The 20,181-nt window shown below is 35.2% G+C and overlaps 1 protein-coding gene across 2 annotated transcripts in view; it reads right to left on the bottom strand.

Annotated features, from left to right (window-relative positions):
* gnpat (glyceronephosphate O-acyltransferase) overlaps window positions 1-20,181 on the bottom strand; it is a 70,724-nt gene that overhangs the window by 1,248 nt on the left and 49,295 nt on the right. The window contains exons 9-15 of one of the 2 annotated variants that reach the window (XM_039747681.1): window positions 15,574-15,797; window positions 8,986-9,231; window positions 8,102-8,178; window positions 4,249-4,389; window positions 3,117-3,216; window positions 2,931-3,024; window positions 1,284-1,345 (exon numbers count right to left, since the gene is read on the bottom strand). In XM_039747681.1, coding sequence (XP_039603615.1) covers window positions 1,284-1,345; window positions 2,931-3,024; window positions 3,117-3,216; window positions 4,249-4,389; window positions 8,102-8,178; window positions 8,986-9,231; window positions 15,574-15,797 — 944 coding nt within the window. Of the gene's footprint in view, window positions 1-1,283; window positions 1,346-2,930; window positions 3,025-3,116; window positions 3,217-4,248; window positions 4,390-8,101; window positions 8,182-8,985; window positions 9,232-15,573; window positions 15,798-20,181 lie in introns of both variants that reach the window. The other variant, XM_039747680.1, reaches the window with a different exon arrangement.

Below are 20,181 nucleotides of genomic sequence, written 5' to 3'. Positions count from 1 at the left end.
CTTGCTGTGGATAACCTAATAAAATATATCTCAAATGCCCAACATCTAAATCTGAATCTGTTGAGAGCTTTTCCTGTATAGGTTCAAGCCTAAAGGATGCGAGAATGGCAGCCAATAAGGTTAATACACATTTCTGGGTTTGTGTGCTATTTCCTGTCCTATTTTCCAAACCAAAGCAGAATGAAACTCTACTTGCAGATAATTTAGCACTCCATCTATAAAACTGATTAACTCCTTAATTTATGTAGGTTTTGAAATATCCTCCTTTTAATTTGTGCTGTGCTCGTTTGTTTTGCAAAATGCTTTATTAAGGCATTTTGCTTAATAAGCATTCATTCTCATCAATAACTCACAAATTTCCAGTTATAAACATCAAAAAAAGCGTACCATTTGAATGAAAAGACTATACAAAAAAGACCACAGAATTTGAGCAAAATGATTTATAGTTCATCCATTTTTGACCACACTCTATAAAATGGACATGGGGAGAACATGCAGTAGTAATACACAAGAACAAACCGTATTAGAAGTAAAAGGGATCTATTGCTTAGGTTTAAAAAACCTCAAAACATGCTCAGATAAAAACAACAGTATTAGATAAGAAATACCGATATAAATGCTAGTAAAACAATCCAAAGATTTACTCAATGACACACAAGTATGTGACTAGCTAAACAGTCTACACATTTTAGGAAATTGGGTATGCTTAGTTTCACCCAGGGAGGAAATTATTTTATATATATATATATATATATATATATATATATATATATATATAATATTATTATATAACCGGGTTAGGGTACGATGCTGACATGGCACCTTGGGTGGTGCATAATCAACCTCATAATCAAGAGGTTGCGGGTTCAATTCCGGCTGCTTCCCCAAATTACCATTTTGAATAGTGAGCGGCTCTTATTGTTACTACTATACAATAAAAACATACATTTCATTTAAGTCTGTAGCAGCCGGTGTAAATTTATGGTACTTATCTGACTTTTGTTAAAGCTACATAAGAGCTGTAAACATCATGTTATGCACATTGTTACTGTTTTTTCAATTTTGTATTCTTAAAAAACCCTTTTATTTCAAGTACTTTTTTGCATTTTACTATTTAACAGATAAATATGCTTCAGTGTCAATACATCACTAGTTACGAACATTCCACTTTAGCTACAATTGTTCTCATTCCTAAATCTCTTAACTAATTCTGATTGATACATTAGCACTGAGTTTGGTTTCAAACAAAACACAGAATTCTGTTATGTAAAAACAAGATTTACCTAGTGTGTCTTCAACACTGTTAACAGCAGTTCTATTCACTTTTACAACAACTTGCTCCATCCTAGAATTAAATAAAATAAATAAAAAAAGGGAAATAAGATGGATTTGCTGCACAATTCTAAAACAGCTCAGCAAGGATTACTGTCAATATTGTTGATGGGGAAGATACCATTTCAATAAATCATTAAATACCGGCAAATGAAATACTCGATATTCATTTTTAATAATTATTATGGAGATTTAACCAAGTATTTTACAGGAATGTAACATGTTTATATTCCCTAAAATAATGAAAAAGAAACTTAAAAAATACATTGTTTCAGACCGCTTGAAATTTTATCAGAAAACTTAATTTATTGAAAAAACATTAAACATTGCTGAAAATTAAATTTAGAACTTTCTGATCTAATTTTTCTTTTCTAAACTTTATCCTTGCAAAAACATTTACAAGATAGGAAGCAACACTAAATAAAACACTAGTCTGACACTGAACACATATAAACATATTAAAACTGCACATATTACTGCAGAAACACCACTCAACCCAACAGCGCGTTTTACAATGAGCCTAGAAAATCCACATTATTATTTTAGGATTATGCAAACTAGCATTGCCAAAGATATCAATTTATCAATGAATCTGAGATTTTTAATCAGTACAATGCTCATTTTTCTGTAGTACTGATTCTATCCATAGCAAATCGGCATTGCTGCTCACTCATTATTTTCATAAGGTAAATTCTGTCCATCCTGTAGATTTAACATGTGCTCATCTGGCAAATTGCAAGTATAAACTTCTGAAGACTACATTTTTAGTTTACAGTTGTATTGTGCATGACTTTCTTTCGTTAAAAGCTGACAGTATACTGTACTTTATTAAAATGGTGTGAAAAAATGTAATTTCCAAAAATTTCTCAGGTATACCTTTAACCAGACTAGTGTGTTCTGTCTGCAAAAAATTTAATTCCTATGGAGATCAAACATTAAGTATGTAAATGTGAGGTAAGCATAGTAAAATAGCATTAATAATAATAAAGGCATTTAAAACAAAGTATTAAAAGAAATGTAGTAATTTATTTTTTTTCCTTGGTCGCTTCCTCTCAAACATTTACCCTGGTAGTTTCCCAACATATTATATTTGGGGCATCAAGCAGGGTTTTTAAAGCGGGTTATGGTCACCATTGAAAAATTCTGGAAAACACTGCTTTATGCTATCTTCATGTTAACAGAAGATTATATTAATTGCATTTTACTGTCATGTGAATGTGTGACAGTGTCAGTTTTTTTGGCATTTTATGGACTTTTGACCGTGTGACAATTCCTGAGGTTTATGAACGAGAGAGAGAGAGAGATCGATCTACATATATACATTTTTATTACACTCACACTTTTATAAAATGGCATTGTATATCAATCATTTTCTAGGTTGGAATTTCAGAGTTACGATAATCCTAATACAAACCTCGATCCAGGTACTATCAGTTAACTCAAAGAACCACCCCTAAAATAAGAATTTATGTTGTAAACATCTATACTTATAACAGATAGGAAGAACATAAATATAAAAACAGGCTGCACTATTATTTAACTAAATTCAGCATGTTGCCAATTTAGTACATTATTATATTAGGAGACACTTCACTCACTCTTTAGTTTTTCTACATATATTCAGCTTCAACAGTGCTGCCAATGCGTTTTTTTGCAGGTCAGAAGAAAGGACTTCACAAGACTTAATGGCTCCTACAAAACACATAAAAATAATAAAATCCAAATATTTTCATAGCTTCAAGGTCCAAGAGTCAAAAAGTAGCCAATTAATAAATAATAATTACCTGATAAAAGACGCTTTACTGCAAACTTGCGAACAGCAGATACATATTGATTTTCAGTCACCCCTTCAAGGGCTTCTTCTGACAGGTATCTACATACGACCTAAACATGAACAGAAATGAAAACAAACTAGAATGTTTTTAGGAGAACACGAAGACAGAAAATCATTCAATGGTCATAAAAATATAAAGATGTAAAAGTGAGCATCTGCAATATTGTAGGCTCTCATAAACATGTCTTTAACTTTAAATGATCAAACAAAGGAAGGTTTTAATTTTACAATCATTGACAATGAATACCAGAAAGTCAATCTTTAAAGAATATGCATGAAACATAGTCTAATACAATTTAAGGTCAGATATTGTTTTCACCCCTCTTAACTAACAGACTTTAAAATTGATCTAGTAATCAGATCTTTGAAGTTGAAGACGTAAAAGTTGAAGACCTAAAATATTTAGAGTATTAAAAACACACACACACAAAAAGGGGTAAATGCTTTAGGATAAGAGTCTGGGATAAGAATTTGCAGAAAAAGCCCAAATTATATCATTCATAATACAAGTGGCTGATAATTTCATATTTTGCTCATTATCCTTCATGTCAATACCACATACGGCACAAGTCAACTCTACCATTGAATAACATTCGCAATGAACGTTACAACAAATTTACACAACATTTATTTATTTATGGGAAACCTCATATGTAATATACAGTATGTCAAAGTAATCTCCAGCTGCAGAGGATGGAAAGTGATATTATTAAAACAAAACAGGTTTCTTCATTTTAAAATGCTTTTCTTTTAGAGTTCTATTATAAGAAAGCTAGCTCGGCTCAACAAACTGATGCTACTATCAGTTACATTACAGTATTGCTACATTGCCTAACATTTGGATTTTCAAAGAAACAGCAAATTTAAAACCATTTTAAATGCCCTTTCCAAGTGCTATTTTAAATACTGTTCCACAATTTAGTTGTTTGTAGTAAAACCTCAAATATGCTGTTTTCAGTCACGACTAGAACACCTGACATATAATAAACAACATGGAATTAAACCTTAAAAAAAACAAAAAAACAAAACTAACCACACTTTTATATAAAAAAAGATTTCTTTCATTAATCACATTGTTTTACCTGATAGCCCTCCACAAAAGGCTGGAACATAGATATGAAGAAGGAAACAATCTTATGACCTCTCTCTGACAAAAGAATATCAGTCTTGAGTATCTGAATGGCATCAGCTTTCATAAGAAGATAGCATCCCTCTTCAAAATCCTGTTTCAAAAGAATCGTAAGTATTTTCATTATATAGAAGAAATAAAGTCCCATTTTCTAAAATTCAAAAAAATGTATCATTTTGAAAAGCAATCATCAGTACAGAAAATAATACTGTGAAAATACTCAGCTGTTTAGATTATTATTATGTTACATCACATTTGGGCCAAAACACAGTGCATTCAGAAAATATCCAGACCATTTGGATTTGTTCACATTTTGCTATGAATCAGTCTTATGCTTAAATGTTTAAAATTCATATTTCCCTAATTAGCAACAATCAATACTCCAGAATAACAAAACAAAAACAGGAAATCTGAAATGTTTGCAAATGAATAAAAAAAAAAAAAACATCACATCAGCACAAGTATTCAAACCTTGTACAATGACAGAGGTAATCTGGTTGAAGTGTATCCCATTCTTCTGATCACTGGTGAGATGTTTCTATATGGTCACATAGTTAACAATCTGCATCACAGCAAAAACCAGACTATGAGGTCAAAGGAAATGCTTGCACTGTTGAAGAACAACATTGTGTTGAGGCGATGATCTGAGGAAGGCTATAAACATGCCTGCAGTATTCAAGGTTCCTTAGGGCACACTGGCCTCAATACAGTAATTCTAAAATGGAAAAAATGTGAAACAACCACGACAATCCCTAGAGCTGGTCGCCCAGCCAAACTTTAAAAAAAAAAAAAAAAATCAATAAGGAAGGGATTTGGTAATATAGGTGGCCAAGAACCTGATGGTCTCTCCACAGAACTTGCAGAAACTTCCAAAATGACAAACATCACACTGACACTTCACCAATCTGGGCTTTAAGGCAGGGAGGCCAGAAAAGAGATATACGAAAGCCCGCTTTGAAAAAAACGTATCTAAAGAACTCACAAAATATGAGAAATAAATTTCTATAATTTTATGAAACCAAAATTGAACTGTTTGGTTTTAATTCTATACGTCATGTCAAGTGAAAACCCAGGCACCTTTCATCCCTGCACAATGCCATTTCAACGATGAAGCATGGGGATGGCAGCATCACACCGTGTGTTTGTTTTTTAGTGGCATGGATTGAGAGACAAGTGAAAACTGAATGGGGTGAGGTAGTGCTGGGAGGTATATCGGTTCAAACCGAAAACCGTTTATTTTTGTTATGATATGGATTTTTCTTATACCGCAATACCAGTTTAAATAGCCTAAACAACATTCGGAACATGGCGCAGCGGGAAACTGTTTAAGAGGGGATATTTTTGCTACACTGCTAAACACGCATGCAACGGAGTATGTGCATTAGTGGAGGTATTGGGCAGTGAAAATAGACAAGAGAACATTCAGAAACTGAAGCTATAGCAGACGATAAAGTTGAACATGATGACACAGAAGAACTTTTGCCAATAAAAAGAGCAGTGTCTGTTGTCTGGAGATACTTTGGTTTTAAAAGGTCTGATGTGGACCAAACAACTATTTACTGCAAATGCTGTCAAGCTAAAGTTGTCGCCGGCAACACGAGCAATTTGCTGCACCACCTGAGCCGCAAACATGCTTTGGTGTACCATGAATGTATGGAACTAAGATTGACACCCCACGTCCTCAGGTAAAACTGAACAAGATAACCAATGCCATTACAATCCATACTGCTAACATGTCAGTGGACACATACTGTTAACAATAACAGAAAGTGTATTTGGTTTACAAAAAATATTTACTATTTATTCCATTTCTAAGACATGTTCAGTACAATGCAACTTTTAACAAGCACTTCTAGATATTTTAATAAGTCTAAATGCCTCTTTGGATGGTTGAAAATATGTTGTCAAAATTACAGTTTAAGTTGTTTGCAGAATTTGTTCAATGAAAAGATTATATATTTTGACTGCAACTGTCATGCAATGTGATTCCTTCTCTTCATTAGTGCCACTCCCTTGAAAACTATCACTTTATGGGGCCATGCAAACCTGTATTAATATGCGTGTGCACATTAAAATGTTTTTTTGTACAATATAAAATTCTCATGACAGTGAAATAAGTTATTCTTAGCCAGTCTACTGCAGTAATTGCAGTGGAAAATGTGGTTAACTTCCAAACGAAAAAAAATATCGTTGAATACCGTGAAACCGGTATAATTTTGAAAAATACAGTGAAATAGAATTTTGGTCATACCGCCTAGCACTAGGGTGAAGTACAAAGATATCCTTAATGAAAACCTGCCCTAGAGTTCTCTGGACATCAGACTTTGCCAAAGGTTCATGTTCCAACAGGATAATGATATGAAACACAAACCAAAAGAACACAGGAGTGACATAGGGACAACTCTGTGCATGTACTTGAGTGGCCCAGCCAAAGCATGGACTTGAACACAAATGAATATGACTGGAGAGACGGACTTTCTCCATCCAACCTGACAGATCTTGAGAAGATCTGCAAAGAAGAGAGGCAGAAAATCCAAGTCCACGTATGCAAAGCTTGTCACATCAAGACAACTCTGGGCTGTAATTGCAGCTACAGGTGCTTCAATTCAACTAAGTAGTGAGTAAAAGGGTTTGAATACCCATGTCAATGTGATGTTTAAGCTTATTGGTCTGAAATAAATGTGCAAAATTTCCAAAAATCCTATTATTGATTTGTTACTTTGGGGTATTTAATTTTGCTGAATGAAGGAAAAAATAAATTTAAACATCTCTACCATAAGGCTGGAACATTAAAAATGCGTAAAAATTGAAAGGGTCTGAATTCTTTTTGAATGCACTGTATATTATATCCTTAAAATTTAGTAGGTACCATGAATATGTAAATTAAGTCAACCCCCCCAAGAGGTATACATTTGTTAAAAAGAGTATTATTACCAGATGGGCTGAAATATCTGATAATACCTCATTAATCTAATCTTATTTTAAAAATACTTCTCAATACAAACATCTTCTACAATTCTAATATGGTCACATCGAATAGACATATTTAGTTTTTTTAATGTTTAAACAATGTATGAGAGTATTATGTGCAGTTTTTATATAAGATTGCTGTAACACTGCAGTTTCCTGTTAAATCAATAAAGTACATATCCATCTGCAGAACAAAATTAACAAGTAAGCCAAAGAATATAAATTGCCAATAAATACTGAGACCACAGAGAAATTATTCCAAATGTCTAATTTCGATTTCAGAAATTAAATTAAAGCACTTTATAGTGAAGATGAGTAATGGAAAAAAACATGGGAAATCTCATTCCACAGTTGTTGGCCAAAAGATAACTATGAAACAATTAAATAAAGAAATTACCAAAGTAAAATTGAAAAGAGAAGATAAACATGTAGGAACATGGGTCCACAGATTAGGAGATGTACAAGTTAAATGTCTTTTGAGATGTAATGCTGAGTTTATGGATGAGAATAAGGATTATAAAATGTATATTATTTTGTAAATGTATACAGGATTAGTGTTTGTTGAGGAAGTGGAATCTACAAACTCAGCCAACTGAAACTGTGGGTGGCTATACTGTATACAAATGCAAATGAATCTAATGCTGCTTCCTGCATTGTGCTGAGTGGTGCAAAGACAAACTCCTTGGGATAGTGAAATAAAAAATCATTTAAGAAAATACATGAGTGCATACAGTTGTCTTATAGTATAACTGACAGCTTAGAATTTGAAAATCAATCAAAAATCCCATTGTAAACAATTGTAAAGAAATCTAACAAAAATATCTTTAGCACGTTACCTGTATAGCATGTCCTGGTGCAAATATAAATTCATAAGAAAATATGTCTCGAAGAAAGCTGAAATAACTGAAGATTTCTTCTATGAAAAAACAAAAAATAATCATGATGGAAGTAAAAAAGTATTGAAATGTACAATATTGTTGTAAATATCTTAGCCACAAGTTTTCAATTTACTGTCAAAGAGTAATTAAAAAGAAAATAGAAAAAACAGCATTCTTCTTTAACATATTTTTAATGTTTAACACTAATATATTGTGTTTATCCTTTTAAAAGGAATGGGATTCTAGGCCAGCAAATGTCTGTTTTTTTAATTCCAACATAAGAGATGGAATAAATGATTAGTAATGATGTATGTACTCTTGTACTTTTGTTTTTATTTATGACACATATTAAATCTAAAATATGTTAATCCAATTCTGGGTTCAAAGAACAAACTACAATAAAGCGCTTAAAAAAAAACAAAACAAAAAAAAAAAAACAAACACCTGTGCTCCTTGCACAGCTTATACTCAAAATGGCACACCAATTTATGATTTTTCCCGTCCTGTAGAAGTCTATTACTCCTGCAACCATAATTATTTTATGTTTAGACCAGGGCTGACTAATTCAGCAAAAAAGATGACATGAAATACTGCTGTTCTGTGTTCTTTAAAATGCAAGAAAGCAAAAACACCATAATTACAAGGTTATAAAAGAGGTATACTGATTCTGAGATGATCTGTTTAAAAAATGACATAAAATAGGAACATTATCTGTAACATTATTCATGTTGCATCTGACTTTTACTAATCTAGCAATGAGTGTCAAAAATCAAGCGCATTAATGTTTTGTTATTGTTTATAACATCTGAAATTAATAATAAAATCAACAAAAAATTTCATACCTTTTCTAGAACTGCCCACTGAGTGAACTGAAATAGCCACTAATGCAGGTCGAACAAAGATATGTAAAATTTGATTCCTGTATGATGCACACATCAGAACAGTGGCAGCATAATTGAACAGCTGATGTTCCAGGTTGCTAGACTCCTGCTTTTCTTCAATCAGGGTAACTCGACCACCAATGTTTCTTACAATGGAGTGATGCAGAGAAATACTGGAGGCAACCACTTTGCTGACAGATATGTGATCTAAGATAAAATCGTATTTATTCACAAATACAGCCTTAATTTATTTAAATTGCTTTCTTAAATACAAACTAAACTTTTTTTAAGAATTTATATGTTTAACAATAAATCAGCTGCAGCAGTTATATTGCTTTACTTATATCAGAGCAAACATTTTAAATTGGGGGAAAAAAAAAAAAAAAGTTAAGACAGATGCAAATGAAAACAAATACAGTAATCCCTCCTTGATTGCGGGGGTTGTGTTCCAGAACCCCTCGCGATAGATGAAAATCCGCGAAGTAGAAACCATATGTTTGTATGGTTATTCTTACATATTTTAAGCCCTTATAAACTCTCCCACACTGTTAACATTAATAGAGCCCTCTAGACATGAAATAACACCCTTTAGTCAAAAGTTTAAACTGTGCTCCATGACAAGACAGAGATGACATTCTTTCTCACAATTAAAAGAATGCAAACATATCTTCCTCTTCAAAGAATGCATGTCAGGAGCAGTGAATGTCAGAGAGAGAGAGAGAGTGAGAGAAAAGCAAACAATCAAAAAATCAATACGTGCTTTTGGGCTTTTAAGTATGCCGAAGCACCACGATAAAGTGGTATTTTTTTAAAGGAGCGTCCATATCCTCTAGGCAAACAGCCTCTGTGCAAACAGCCTCTCTGCTGACACTCCCTCCGTCAGGTGTAGAGAATGTCAGAGAGAGTGAGAGAGACAGAGAAAAGCAAACAATGAAGCACCACGCGGGAAGCATATCGTTCATCATTGAGGAGTTTTCTTTAATACGTAATACATGCTCTGATTGGGTAGCTTCTAAGCCATCCGCCAATAGCGTCCCTTGTATGAAATCAACTGGGCAAACAAACTGAGGAAGCATGTACCATAAATTAAAAGACCCATTGTCCGCAGAAATCCGAGAATCAGAGAAAAATCCGTGATATATATTTAGATATGCTTACATTTAAAATCTGCGATAGAGTGAAGCCGCGAAAGTCTAAGCGCGATATAGTGAGGGATCACTGTAGTGAAAAAGGGGGATGAAAGCACGAGATGCATTCTTGTGCAGTTAATGCTTATTTCATATACTTTTATATTATACATAAAATTAAAAAAAAACATTACATAGTAAGTATTATTAGACTGAACAGATATTTTGTGAATTAATATTGGGGGCAGACTTCAAACAATTTAAATTCGGTTACAATAACACTCTAATCTCTTTAAACTGGAGTTTAACTCAAAGTCAACCACCCCTTCATCAAAACTTAACACGAACACATACATAACCAAGCCAGCTGGTAAAACAGCAGGTAAGAAAGTAGACAAATAATAACACATCATAGCAGAGCAGTTTCTACTGGGTTTTGTTTGGCTTAAGTGTGCACCTTATCAGACATGACCATTCTCAAAATTTAAAGTTTATAGAATTTGTTTTTGTTGCCAGATTAGTCATAACAAATTTCTCTGTACTTTGCACAAGTGAGAGTAATGTCTCAAATATCAACCATCAAACAAAATAACACTGTCTTTGGATCAATCCTTTAGTTTTGGTTTTATGCAAGTCATAAGAATGGTTACATTTTTCCTGCACTATACACCTGAACCTTAATTAACGAAAGAGATTTTGGCAAAGCATGCATTATTGCCTCATTAGATAAATATTTCCACCGACTATTTATATAAAAACAATGTTATACATGTATACTACCTTAGAATTAATTTTCATCTAAAAAAAGAAAAAGGTCAACTAAAATAGTGAAATTGAAAGTTTAATTAAAAAAAAAAAAAAAGGTTAAATGACAAAGATGAAACTGCTAGTGGGGACATGATATCCAAGTCTATATTTTTCACTTATATATGGATTTTTTTTGTCTTCTTGCCAATTTATCATCGAAAATGCAACTTTCCACAAGTATAAACAGGGCATAAAATATTTAACAGTAGAGATGCTCCGATAGTTCGGCCCCGATTTAAATCAGCCACTTTTCACTAAATATGACTCAATCTGTGATTGGTAAATAGGCCATTCACAAAAAAAAAAAATCTTTTCTGCCTTTGCTTTTCTAGGCTTTACAGTAATTTATTTGTAGTGCTCCTTTATGTGATGTATTACGGTAACGGAGCAAGCCGCATCAATTTTTTTTTTTATTTGCAGCGATCTACCTGTAATGTAAACAAAACAAGTAAACAAATCACGGCTCGTTTTATAAGAAACCAGGAGACAATTGGAATATTAGCCTTTACGCTAAAGAAAGTGGAGTAATAAAAAACTGAGAAAAAGGAATCTGAGGAGTCATCCTATGCAGTTCAAAAAAGAAAAGCTACTTCTACTTTTAGATCTTTTTATTTTGTCCTTTAAAACAGACACCGAGTCTGGACCACAAGCTTGTTTTATGTGCCTCGGCTTTCCAACTGGAAAAAGATAAATACAAATTTAAAATTGCTGCTTAGTTAACAATAGTTTTGTTAGTTTAACAGCAAAATGTCTTTAATTTGTAAACCTATTAAGCATGTTAGTCTTGTATCTTTTTCATAAACAACTTAGGAACATTTGATACATTTGTGGTTATTTTAAAGATTTGTAATATGTTTAATATTTGTTGCTATGTGTCATACTCCCGCCCTACAGGGCGTAGTGGTGGCTCTGAGGCTAGGGATCTGTGCTGGCAATCAAAAGGTTGCTGGTTCAAATCCCATAAAATGTCAAAAGTGACTCCATTGGGCCCTTAAGCAAGGCCCTTAACCTACAATTGTTCCGTCCAAAAATTGTTCAGACCTAATACTTACAGTGCATTCGGAAAGTATTCACAGCGCATCACTTTTTCCACATTTTGTCATGTTACAGCCTTATTCCAAAATGGATTAAATTAATTTTTTCCTCAGAATTCTACACACAACACCCCATAATGACAACGTGAAAAAAGTTTACTTCAGGTTTTTGCAAATTTATTAAAAATAAAAAAAACTGAGAAGTCACATGTACATAAGTATTCACAGCCTTTGCTCAATACTTTGTCGATGGATCTTTGGCAGCAATTACAGCCTCAAGTCCTTTTGAATATGATGCCACAAGCTTGGCACACCTATCCTTGGCCAGTTTCGCCCATTCCTCTTTACAGCACCTCTCAAGTGCCATCAGGTTGGATGGGAAGCGTCGGTGCACAGCCATTTTAAGATCTCTCCAGAGATGTTCAATCGGATTCAAGTCTGGGCTCTGGCTGGGCCACTCAAGGACATTCATAGAGTTGTCCTGAAGCCACTCCTTTGATATCTTGGCTGTGCGCTTAGGGTCATGGTCCTGCTGAAAGATGAACCGTCACCCCAGTCTGAAGTCAAGAGCGCTCTGGAGCAGGTTTTCATCCAGGATGACTCTGTACATTACTACAGTCATCTTTCCCTTTATCCTGACTAGTCTCCCAGTTCCTGCCGCTGAAAAACATCCCCACAGCATGATGCTGCCGCTGCCACCACCATGCTTCACTGTAGGCCTGGTGATGAGCGGTGCCTGGTTTCCTCCAAATGCGACGCCTGGCATTCACACCAAAGAGTTAAATCTTTGTCTCATCAGACCAGAGAATTTTGTTTCTCATGGTCTGAGAGTTCCTCAGGTGCCTTTTGGCAAACTCCAGGCGGGCTGCCATGTGCCTTTTACTAAGGAGTGGCTTCCGTCTGGTCTCTCTACCATACAGGCCTGATTGGTGGATTGCTGCAGAGATGGTTGTCCTTCTGGAAGGTTCTCCTCTCTCCACAGAGGACCTATGGAGCTCTGACAGAGTGCCAATCGGTTTCTTGGTTCCCTCCCTGACTAAGGCCCTTCTCCTCTGATCGCTCAGTTTAGATGGCCAGCCAGCTCTAGGATGAGTCCTGGTGGTTTCAAACTTCTTCCACTTACAGATGATGGAAGCCACTGTGCTCATTGGGACCTTCAAAGCAGCAGAAATTTTTCTGTAACTTTCCCCAGATTTGTGCCCCGAGACAATCCTGTATAGACAATTCCTTTGACTTCATGCTTGGTTTGTGCTCTGACATGAACTGTCAACTGTGAGACCTTCTATAGACAGGTGTGTGCCTTTCCAAATCATGTCCAATCAACTGAATTTACCACAGGTGGACTCCAATTAAGCTGTAGAAACATCTCAAGGATGATCAGGGAAACAGGATGAACCTGAGCTCAATTTTGAGCTTCATGGCAAAGACTGTGAATACTTATGTACATGTGCTTTCTCAATTTTTTATACATTTGCAAAAATCTCAAGTAAACTTTTTTCACGTTGTCATTATGGGGTGTTGTGTGTAGAATTCTGAGGAAAAAATGAATTTAATCCATTTTGGAATAAGGTTTGAACATAACAAAAATGTGGAAAAAGTGATGTGCTGTGAATACTTTCCGGATGCACTGTAACACTTTTATGTGTATTATTTCAGAATGTTAAAAAAATAAACTGTTGTATAAAAATTCTTCCCTTACCACAGTGCTGCTTGAGGTGATCACAAGTCTACGCAATGAATGTTATCACACTGTTAGCAGTTATGGTATGGTACACTGCATTCAACCAGGTGTACACAACTGTACAGTCCATGGTCTCTTCTGAAACTGTGTGTGTGAGCGCACAGCATTGTTTTGTTTTAATGTCTCATTACTTAGAAAAAAAAAATTAAGACCAGAAAGTGGTTAATTTTTTTTTGTCAAATTGTCAATAGAATTTGAACTGTAAATGGTAAGAATCAAGATTCATACGCTGCCCACAGGCCTGCACAAAATGTGTTGATTTTACTTGTTGTTATCAGCTTGAATACTTGGAACAAGTACTTTCGTAAAACCAATCACAGCTTTTGCTCCATCCAACTACCTGCAAATGAGTTACATGATTTGTGCATATTTGCTTCTCGACTTGAATCAAACTCATGACTTTTGGATAGTCTGCAAACTATAAAGTATACAGCAAATAAAGCATCACTCTTAAAACCTTACAGAGCTGAAAGAAAACAGTTGGAGTAACATGGGTTTCAATAAAAAATAGTAATTGATTACTTGATCAAACCTCTGTGGTAAACAGCAGATTACAGTCCGAAAAATATGAAATTTGGAAAGAAAATTGCGACAAGATTGCAACTTTCTTTGTTTGACAAAATACAAGTTGTACAAATAAAAATAGTAACAAAATAGCCCTTTGTTAGTATTCTGCTATGAATCTCTTTTCACTGATGGAGGTTGGAGCTATTTATTCTTCACTTTGAGCATTAAGATCTATGCCAATAAACAGAGATTTGCCACTTACAAAAGATTACATCTCTAAATTATAGAAAATTGAAACTATACCTTGCCCTGATATAACTATAGAACAACTCTAGCAGAATAAAGAATAATGCAGATTTCAAAATATGTCTACTAATATTGGCACCCTTCCATTGGTAAATAAAAGCAAAGTGGACTGTAAAAATGTCTTGTTCATCCTCTCGATTTTTCGTACTTTAAAAACCAAAAACCTTTACTGTAAGTAAGAAAAGGGTAAGATAAAGAAACACTTTTGGCAATGGAAAAGGGTCAGCATGAGCTGTCTGACCAGTCTGCTGCTATGCAGCCTCATATATAGCAAGACACAATATGCTGTGTTCTAACACCTTTACTCTCAAGGCCAGCACCAATTTGTACTTTGGGATCAGACCAGTTGGAACAGCCTTCGCAACTTGCATGCATCAATAAGACTTTGGTACTCATGATCATGTTGCTGGTTCACTGGTTATCCTTCCTTAGGCCATTTTTGGCAGGCATTGCATACTGGGAATACCACACAAGACATGCCATTTTGGAGATGCCCATTGTTCCTGCTTCTAATATCTCACCTCCAAGAACTCGCTTGCCACCTAATTTATCCCACCCCTTGACAGATACCATTGTAATGAGATATTAAATGTTCACTTCACCCGTCAGTGCACAGTCCACAATGTTGTGGCTGAGCAGTGTATGAGTATATAAATGATAAAGACTTTTTTCATGGCCCAATTCACTTTTATTTGCCAAGGGTACCAATATTTTTGAAAAGCAGTGTACTTAATACTACATTTAATGACACCTTACAGCAGAAAGTGTGCTGTAGGAGTGCAACAGTATGCCTAAACATTTGATACCAAAGCAATGTACATTTAGGGAATTCCAGTAAGGCTAAAAAATAAATAAGTAATTTAACACTATTAAATACACAGCATTTTATAGGCTTGCTTCACAAATTCAGTAATTGTAGTAGCAGCATAATGTCAAATCATAATGAAAAAGCAACTATGTAATTTTTGTAAACTCAAAAACAGGGTTTAACCGTTCACAGTTGCATTAAAATTTACTGATACCTTACCTGGCCAGTCCACAGATGCACCAAAGGATTGTGCTAAATTTCGTAGCCAGACTGTTTGTTCTGTGAGATGATTTATATCAATTTGAGGTAAACTCTGAATTAGGATGGATGCAACCAGCACCCATGGACTAATAACCATATTCTCCTGCTGAAGACGGACCATTTTATATCCAATGTCATTCACAAATGTGAAGATGTCTTTAGGGGGCTTTACAGGAATATGCCTAAAATAAAAAGTCATAATGTAGAAGGGTATCATTGTAACTATGATTCTACAGTAGGGGAAAAAAAAACAAAAACACACAACTGCCAATTACAAATTAACAATCAATTAGCAGGTTATAATCAGACTATAACAGACTTCAGCTGAACTATTAGAATGGGCAGTAAAAAGACAAACAAAAAGATAACTTTTACCAAAATTTAGACAAATACATCATAGGTTATGTTCGCATATAGCCAACTTCAGAATGTAAAACAAAAAAAAAAAAATTAATGAAAAGAACACAACATATTCCCATTCAGTAGTTCTTCTTTCAGATTTCTCTGGAAGCCTCTGCATCTTCAACACTGACTCTTTATAAAAAGCATGAATTATACATACATTGTGCCAGCAATGTCCATATGTTCAAAACCAACCTTTCCATATAAAAATCAGAGCAGAAAATACAAGAGATTCCAATAGTTAACCTTTTGTCTCTACAAGATTTACAGTCTAACAGAAAAGCATTACGAAGTGTTCTTTCATAGGAGCATATGAAGTTTGGCAAATGAGATGAGACCATTCAGTCTATCACATTTGTTTGGAAAGCTACAAGTGAATTTGCATAAATATTTCATCCAGATATTTTTTGAAGTTTAAAAAAGTTTCTCCTTCAACTATGTAACTCCTTGGTACATTCAAAATTCTTACAATTCTTTGTGTGAAGCGGTTTTTCCTGGCTTCACTAATACTGACCCCAGACCTGTAATATCTACCGTTGTCTCTGACATGTGATTTGCTGTGTAAAGAATTCTTTTAGATCCTCTTTATTAATATTTTGCAAATTTTGAATACTTGAACTAAGTCACCAGGTAGCCTGTTCTGTTTAACTCCCTGAGCCTATCAGAATAGGACATGCCCTTTAGACATGGGATGTAATAGATTGCTGTCCTCTACATAGTTTCCAGTTACTCTTGCAATATGTCTTTGTGTAGCGTGGTGACCAGAACTGCACAAAATAGGTTTAACAGATTGCAGATCGATCGATCGATAGATAGATACTTTATTAATTCCAAGGGGAAATTCACATAATCCAGCAGCAGTATACGGATACAAAGAAACAATATTAAACAGTAATAAAAATGAAAAAAAAAAAAAAAAAAAAAAAAAAAAAAGCAGACAATAACTTTGAGTAATGTTAGGATTTTACTCCCCCGTGTGGAATTGAAGAGTCGCATAGTGTGGGGGAGGAACGATCTCCTCAGTCTGTCAGTGGAGCAGGACAGTGACAAATTCTGTCACTGAAACTACTCCTCTGCCTGGAGATGACACTGTTCAGTGGATGCAGTGGATTATTCATGATTGACAGGAGTTTGCTTAATGCCCGTCGCTCTGCCACAGATGTTTAACTGTCCAACTTTACTCCTACAATAGAGCCTGCCTTCTTAACAAGTTTGTCCAGGCGTGAGGCGTCTTTCATCTTTATGCTGCCACCCCAGCACACCACTGCGTAGAAAAGGGCACTCGCCACAACTGTCTGGTAGAACATCTGCAGTAAAGGATGCCAACCTTCTCAGAAATAGTCTGCTCTGACCTTTCTTACATAGAGCATCAGTATTGGTAGTCCAGTCCAATTTGTCATCCAGCTGCACTCCCAGATATTTATAGGTCTGCACCCTCTGCGCACTCCCAGATATTTATAGGTCTGCACCCTCTGCACACAGTCACCTCTGATGATCACAGGGTCCATGAGGGGCCTGGGCCTCCTAAAATCCACCACCAGTTCCTTGGTTTTGCTGGTGTTAAGATGTCAGTGGTTTGAATCGCACCATTTAACAAAGTCATAATATAATCTATACTAATAAAAGGCAAAGTCCTCACTGACTGACTGACTCATCACTAATTCTCCAACTTCCCGTGTAGGTAGAAGGCTGTAATTTGGCAGGCTCATTCCTTACAGCTTACTTACAAAAGTTAGGCAGGTTTCATTTCGAAATTCTACGTGTAACGGTCATAACTGGAACCTACTGATGTACATATATATGGCCTTAGCCTGCAGCTCGGTCGCCGTGAGGCGGAGTTGCATCCCTCATCGTCACTCCTCCCACTTAATCGAGTGCCTGCCCATATAAGGACGTCTGTCAGCATTACACAATTGAGAAGACTGCAAAAGAATATGAAGTGAGTGATGCATACAAGCATATTCATAAGTGCAGCTACTGCAGAAACAAAGCACGGTGTAAACCTTAAGTTTAAATTAAGTTCAGAGGCACGTTGCCACTGGCGTTTGTCATGCCTATGACGAATACGATATTCATGAGATACAAGTTTAATGAAAAGACGCAGGGTATATGCGAGACTTTTGATCACTTTGTAACTGAGTTAAAATTGCTGGTGAAGGACTGTGTTTATGTAAATGAAGATGAGATGGTCAGAGATAGAATAGCGTTTGGCACAAACTAAGCAAAAGTGCGAGAGAAACTTTTAAGTGCCGGGTCTGAGCTAACATTAAATAAAGCCGTGGACATTGCAAGATCGCACGAGATAGCACAACCACAGCTGAGAACCTTTGATGCATGTATTCCGAGCGGTTCACGTGAACTGACTGTGAACGCAGTACGCACACAAAAAGCAAGACCTCCAAAGAGCGCTGAAAAAAAAACGCATTATACAATTGAGAAGGCAGCAAAAGAATATGAAGCGTATGACGCATACAAGCATATTCATAAGTGCAGGTACTGCGGAAACAAAGCACACAGTGGAAAAAGTCAATGTCCAGCTAAAGAAAGACAGTGTAAAAAATGTGGTAAATTGAACCACTTTGCTAAAGTTTGCAGGACTGGGAAAGGTAAACCCGTGCATGCAGTGTGTGATGTCTCAGATAAAGAGGAAGACGAGCTGTTTATTGATGCAGTAAGAAAGGAACAACCCTCTGAATCTGAACAAGCCTTTGTAAACATATCAATAGGAATGCAAGGTGTAAAGCTTAAGTTTAAATTAAGTTCATAGACACGCTGCCGCTAAATATTCGCAGGCAAATCCACAATTTAATACCGGGAATGCCCGTTAAACATCTTAGATTCACGAGTACCGATTTGGGTAGTGAACACTTCGATGAATAAAACCGTTTATCTTTACAACGGTTGACAAAGACGGAATATAACTTGAACACAACACATCCTCCAAATACGAACCTGATTGAAAGAAATAATGATAATCAAATCCTTGATGACAGCAACACTCATAACAGTCACAAAACAATTACATTGACAATCATGTTACGTTATTTTTAAAATGTTTCCTTTTCTTTTTCATAACTTCTTTAACACACTACTTCTCCGCTGCGAAGCAGGTATTTTACTAGTTCAATAATATATGGAAAAATTCTTACTCAAAGGCAAACGCTGACATATAAATGAAAAAGAATGTTTTTTTTTTTTTTACACTTAGCACACATTTCTGCATCGTACTTCTGTATTTTGTACAAGTATTAATCTTACATGCATTTCTGACCTGTAAACGGGGGGAAAAAAACCTCTAGTTTAATCTTGTATGATATTACATGACCACTGGACCAGCGTTCCCACACTACAAACTCACTGAATCATGCTGAGCCGCACACTTCATCTTTCTTTCACCAGTTGCTTTTTTTCTTCAAGTAAGATTTTTTTTCAGTTGTTCTACTCAACAAATGTATGCCATGCCAAATCAAAAAAAAAAGAAAAAAAGAAACTGAAAACCTTTCAAGAATTTCCATAAAAGGAAACATCTGAATTGTGAGATTTAAAAAGTATGGGTGCCCCTTATAAAAATAAGGCCAACTTTGCCATGTGACGTTTATTGGCTTATCAACCCATCCTTTTTGTTGAAGAATATTTTTGGTGAGATCAAAAAATTGGTGTCCAACACTGCATTCCAACTAACCTTGCAAAGCTTGAGTAATGTTTATAAGAAGGAATGGTTAAATCCTGCTCCATCACATTGTGCACAAATAGTAAGAGACTTGCCCAAAAACACTGCCTACTGTAATTTCTGCGAGAGGTGAATCAAATAAGTGCCAGCCTTAGAGTTGGGTGAATACAGTGGTACCTTGAGATATTAGTTTAATTCATTCGTAAGTCAAAATGCTCGTATCTCAAATCAATTTTCCCCATTGAAATTAATGTAAATGAGATTAAATCGTGCCAGCCCCCCCAAAAAACACCCCAGTTTTTTGTTAAATGTTTTCAACATAAGAAAAATGTATTTATAATGAAGAAATATTATAAACAAAATAAAACCTAATACATAAAAGAGAATCTAAAGAAATAAACAGATGTTGGCGGAGCCAATTAACATATTGTTTTTTTCTTTCACTTCGCTTTTGCTTAACTTAATTTTCTTCTGCACTAGTTGTTTTTTTCTTT

The sequence above is a fragment of the Polypterus senegalus genome, chromosome 3 (genome assembly GCF_016835505.1).
Source record: "Polypterus senegalus isolate Bchr_013 chromosome 3, ASM1683550v1, whole genome shotgun sequence".
Lineage (NCBI taxonomy): Eukaryota > Metazoa > Chordata > Cladistia > Polypteriformes > Polypteridae > Polypterus > Polypterus senegalus.
Note: the sequence above shows the minus strand (reverse complement) of the source record. Positions and strands in the feature narration are given on the sequence as shown.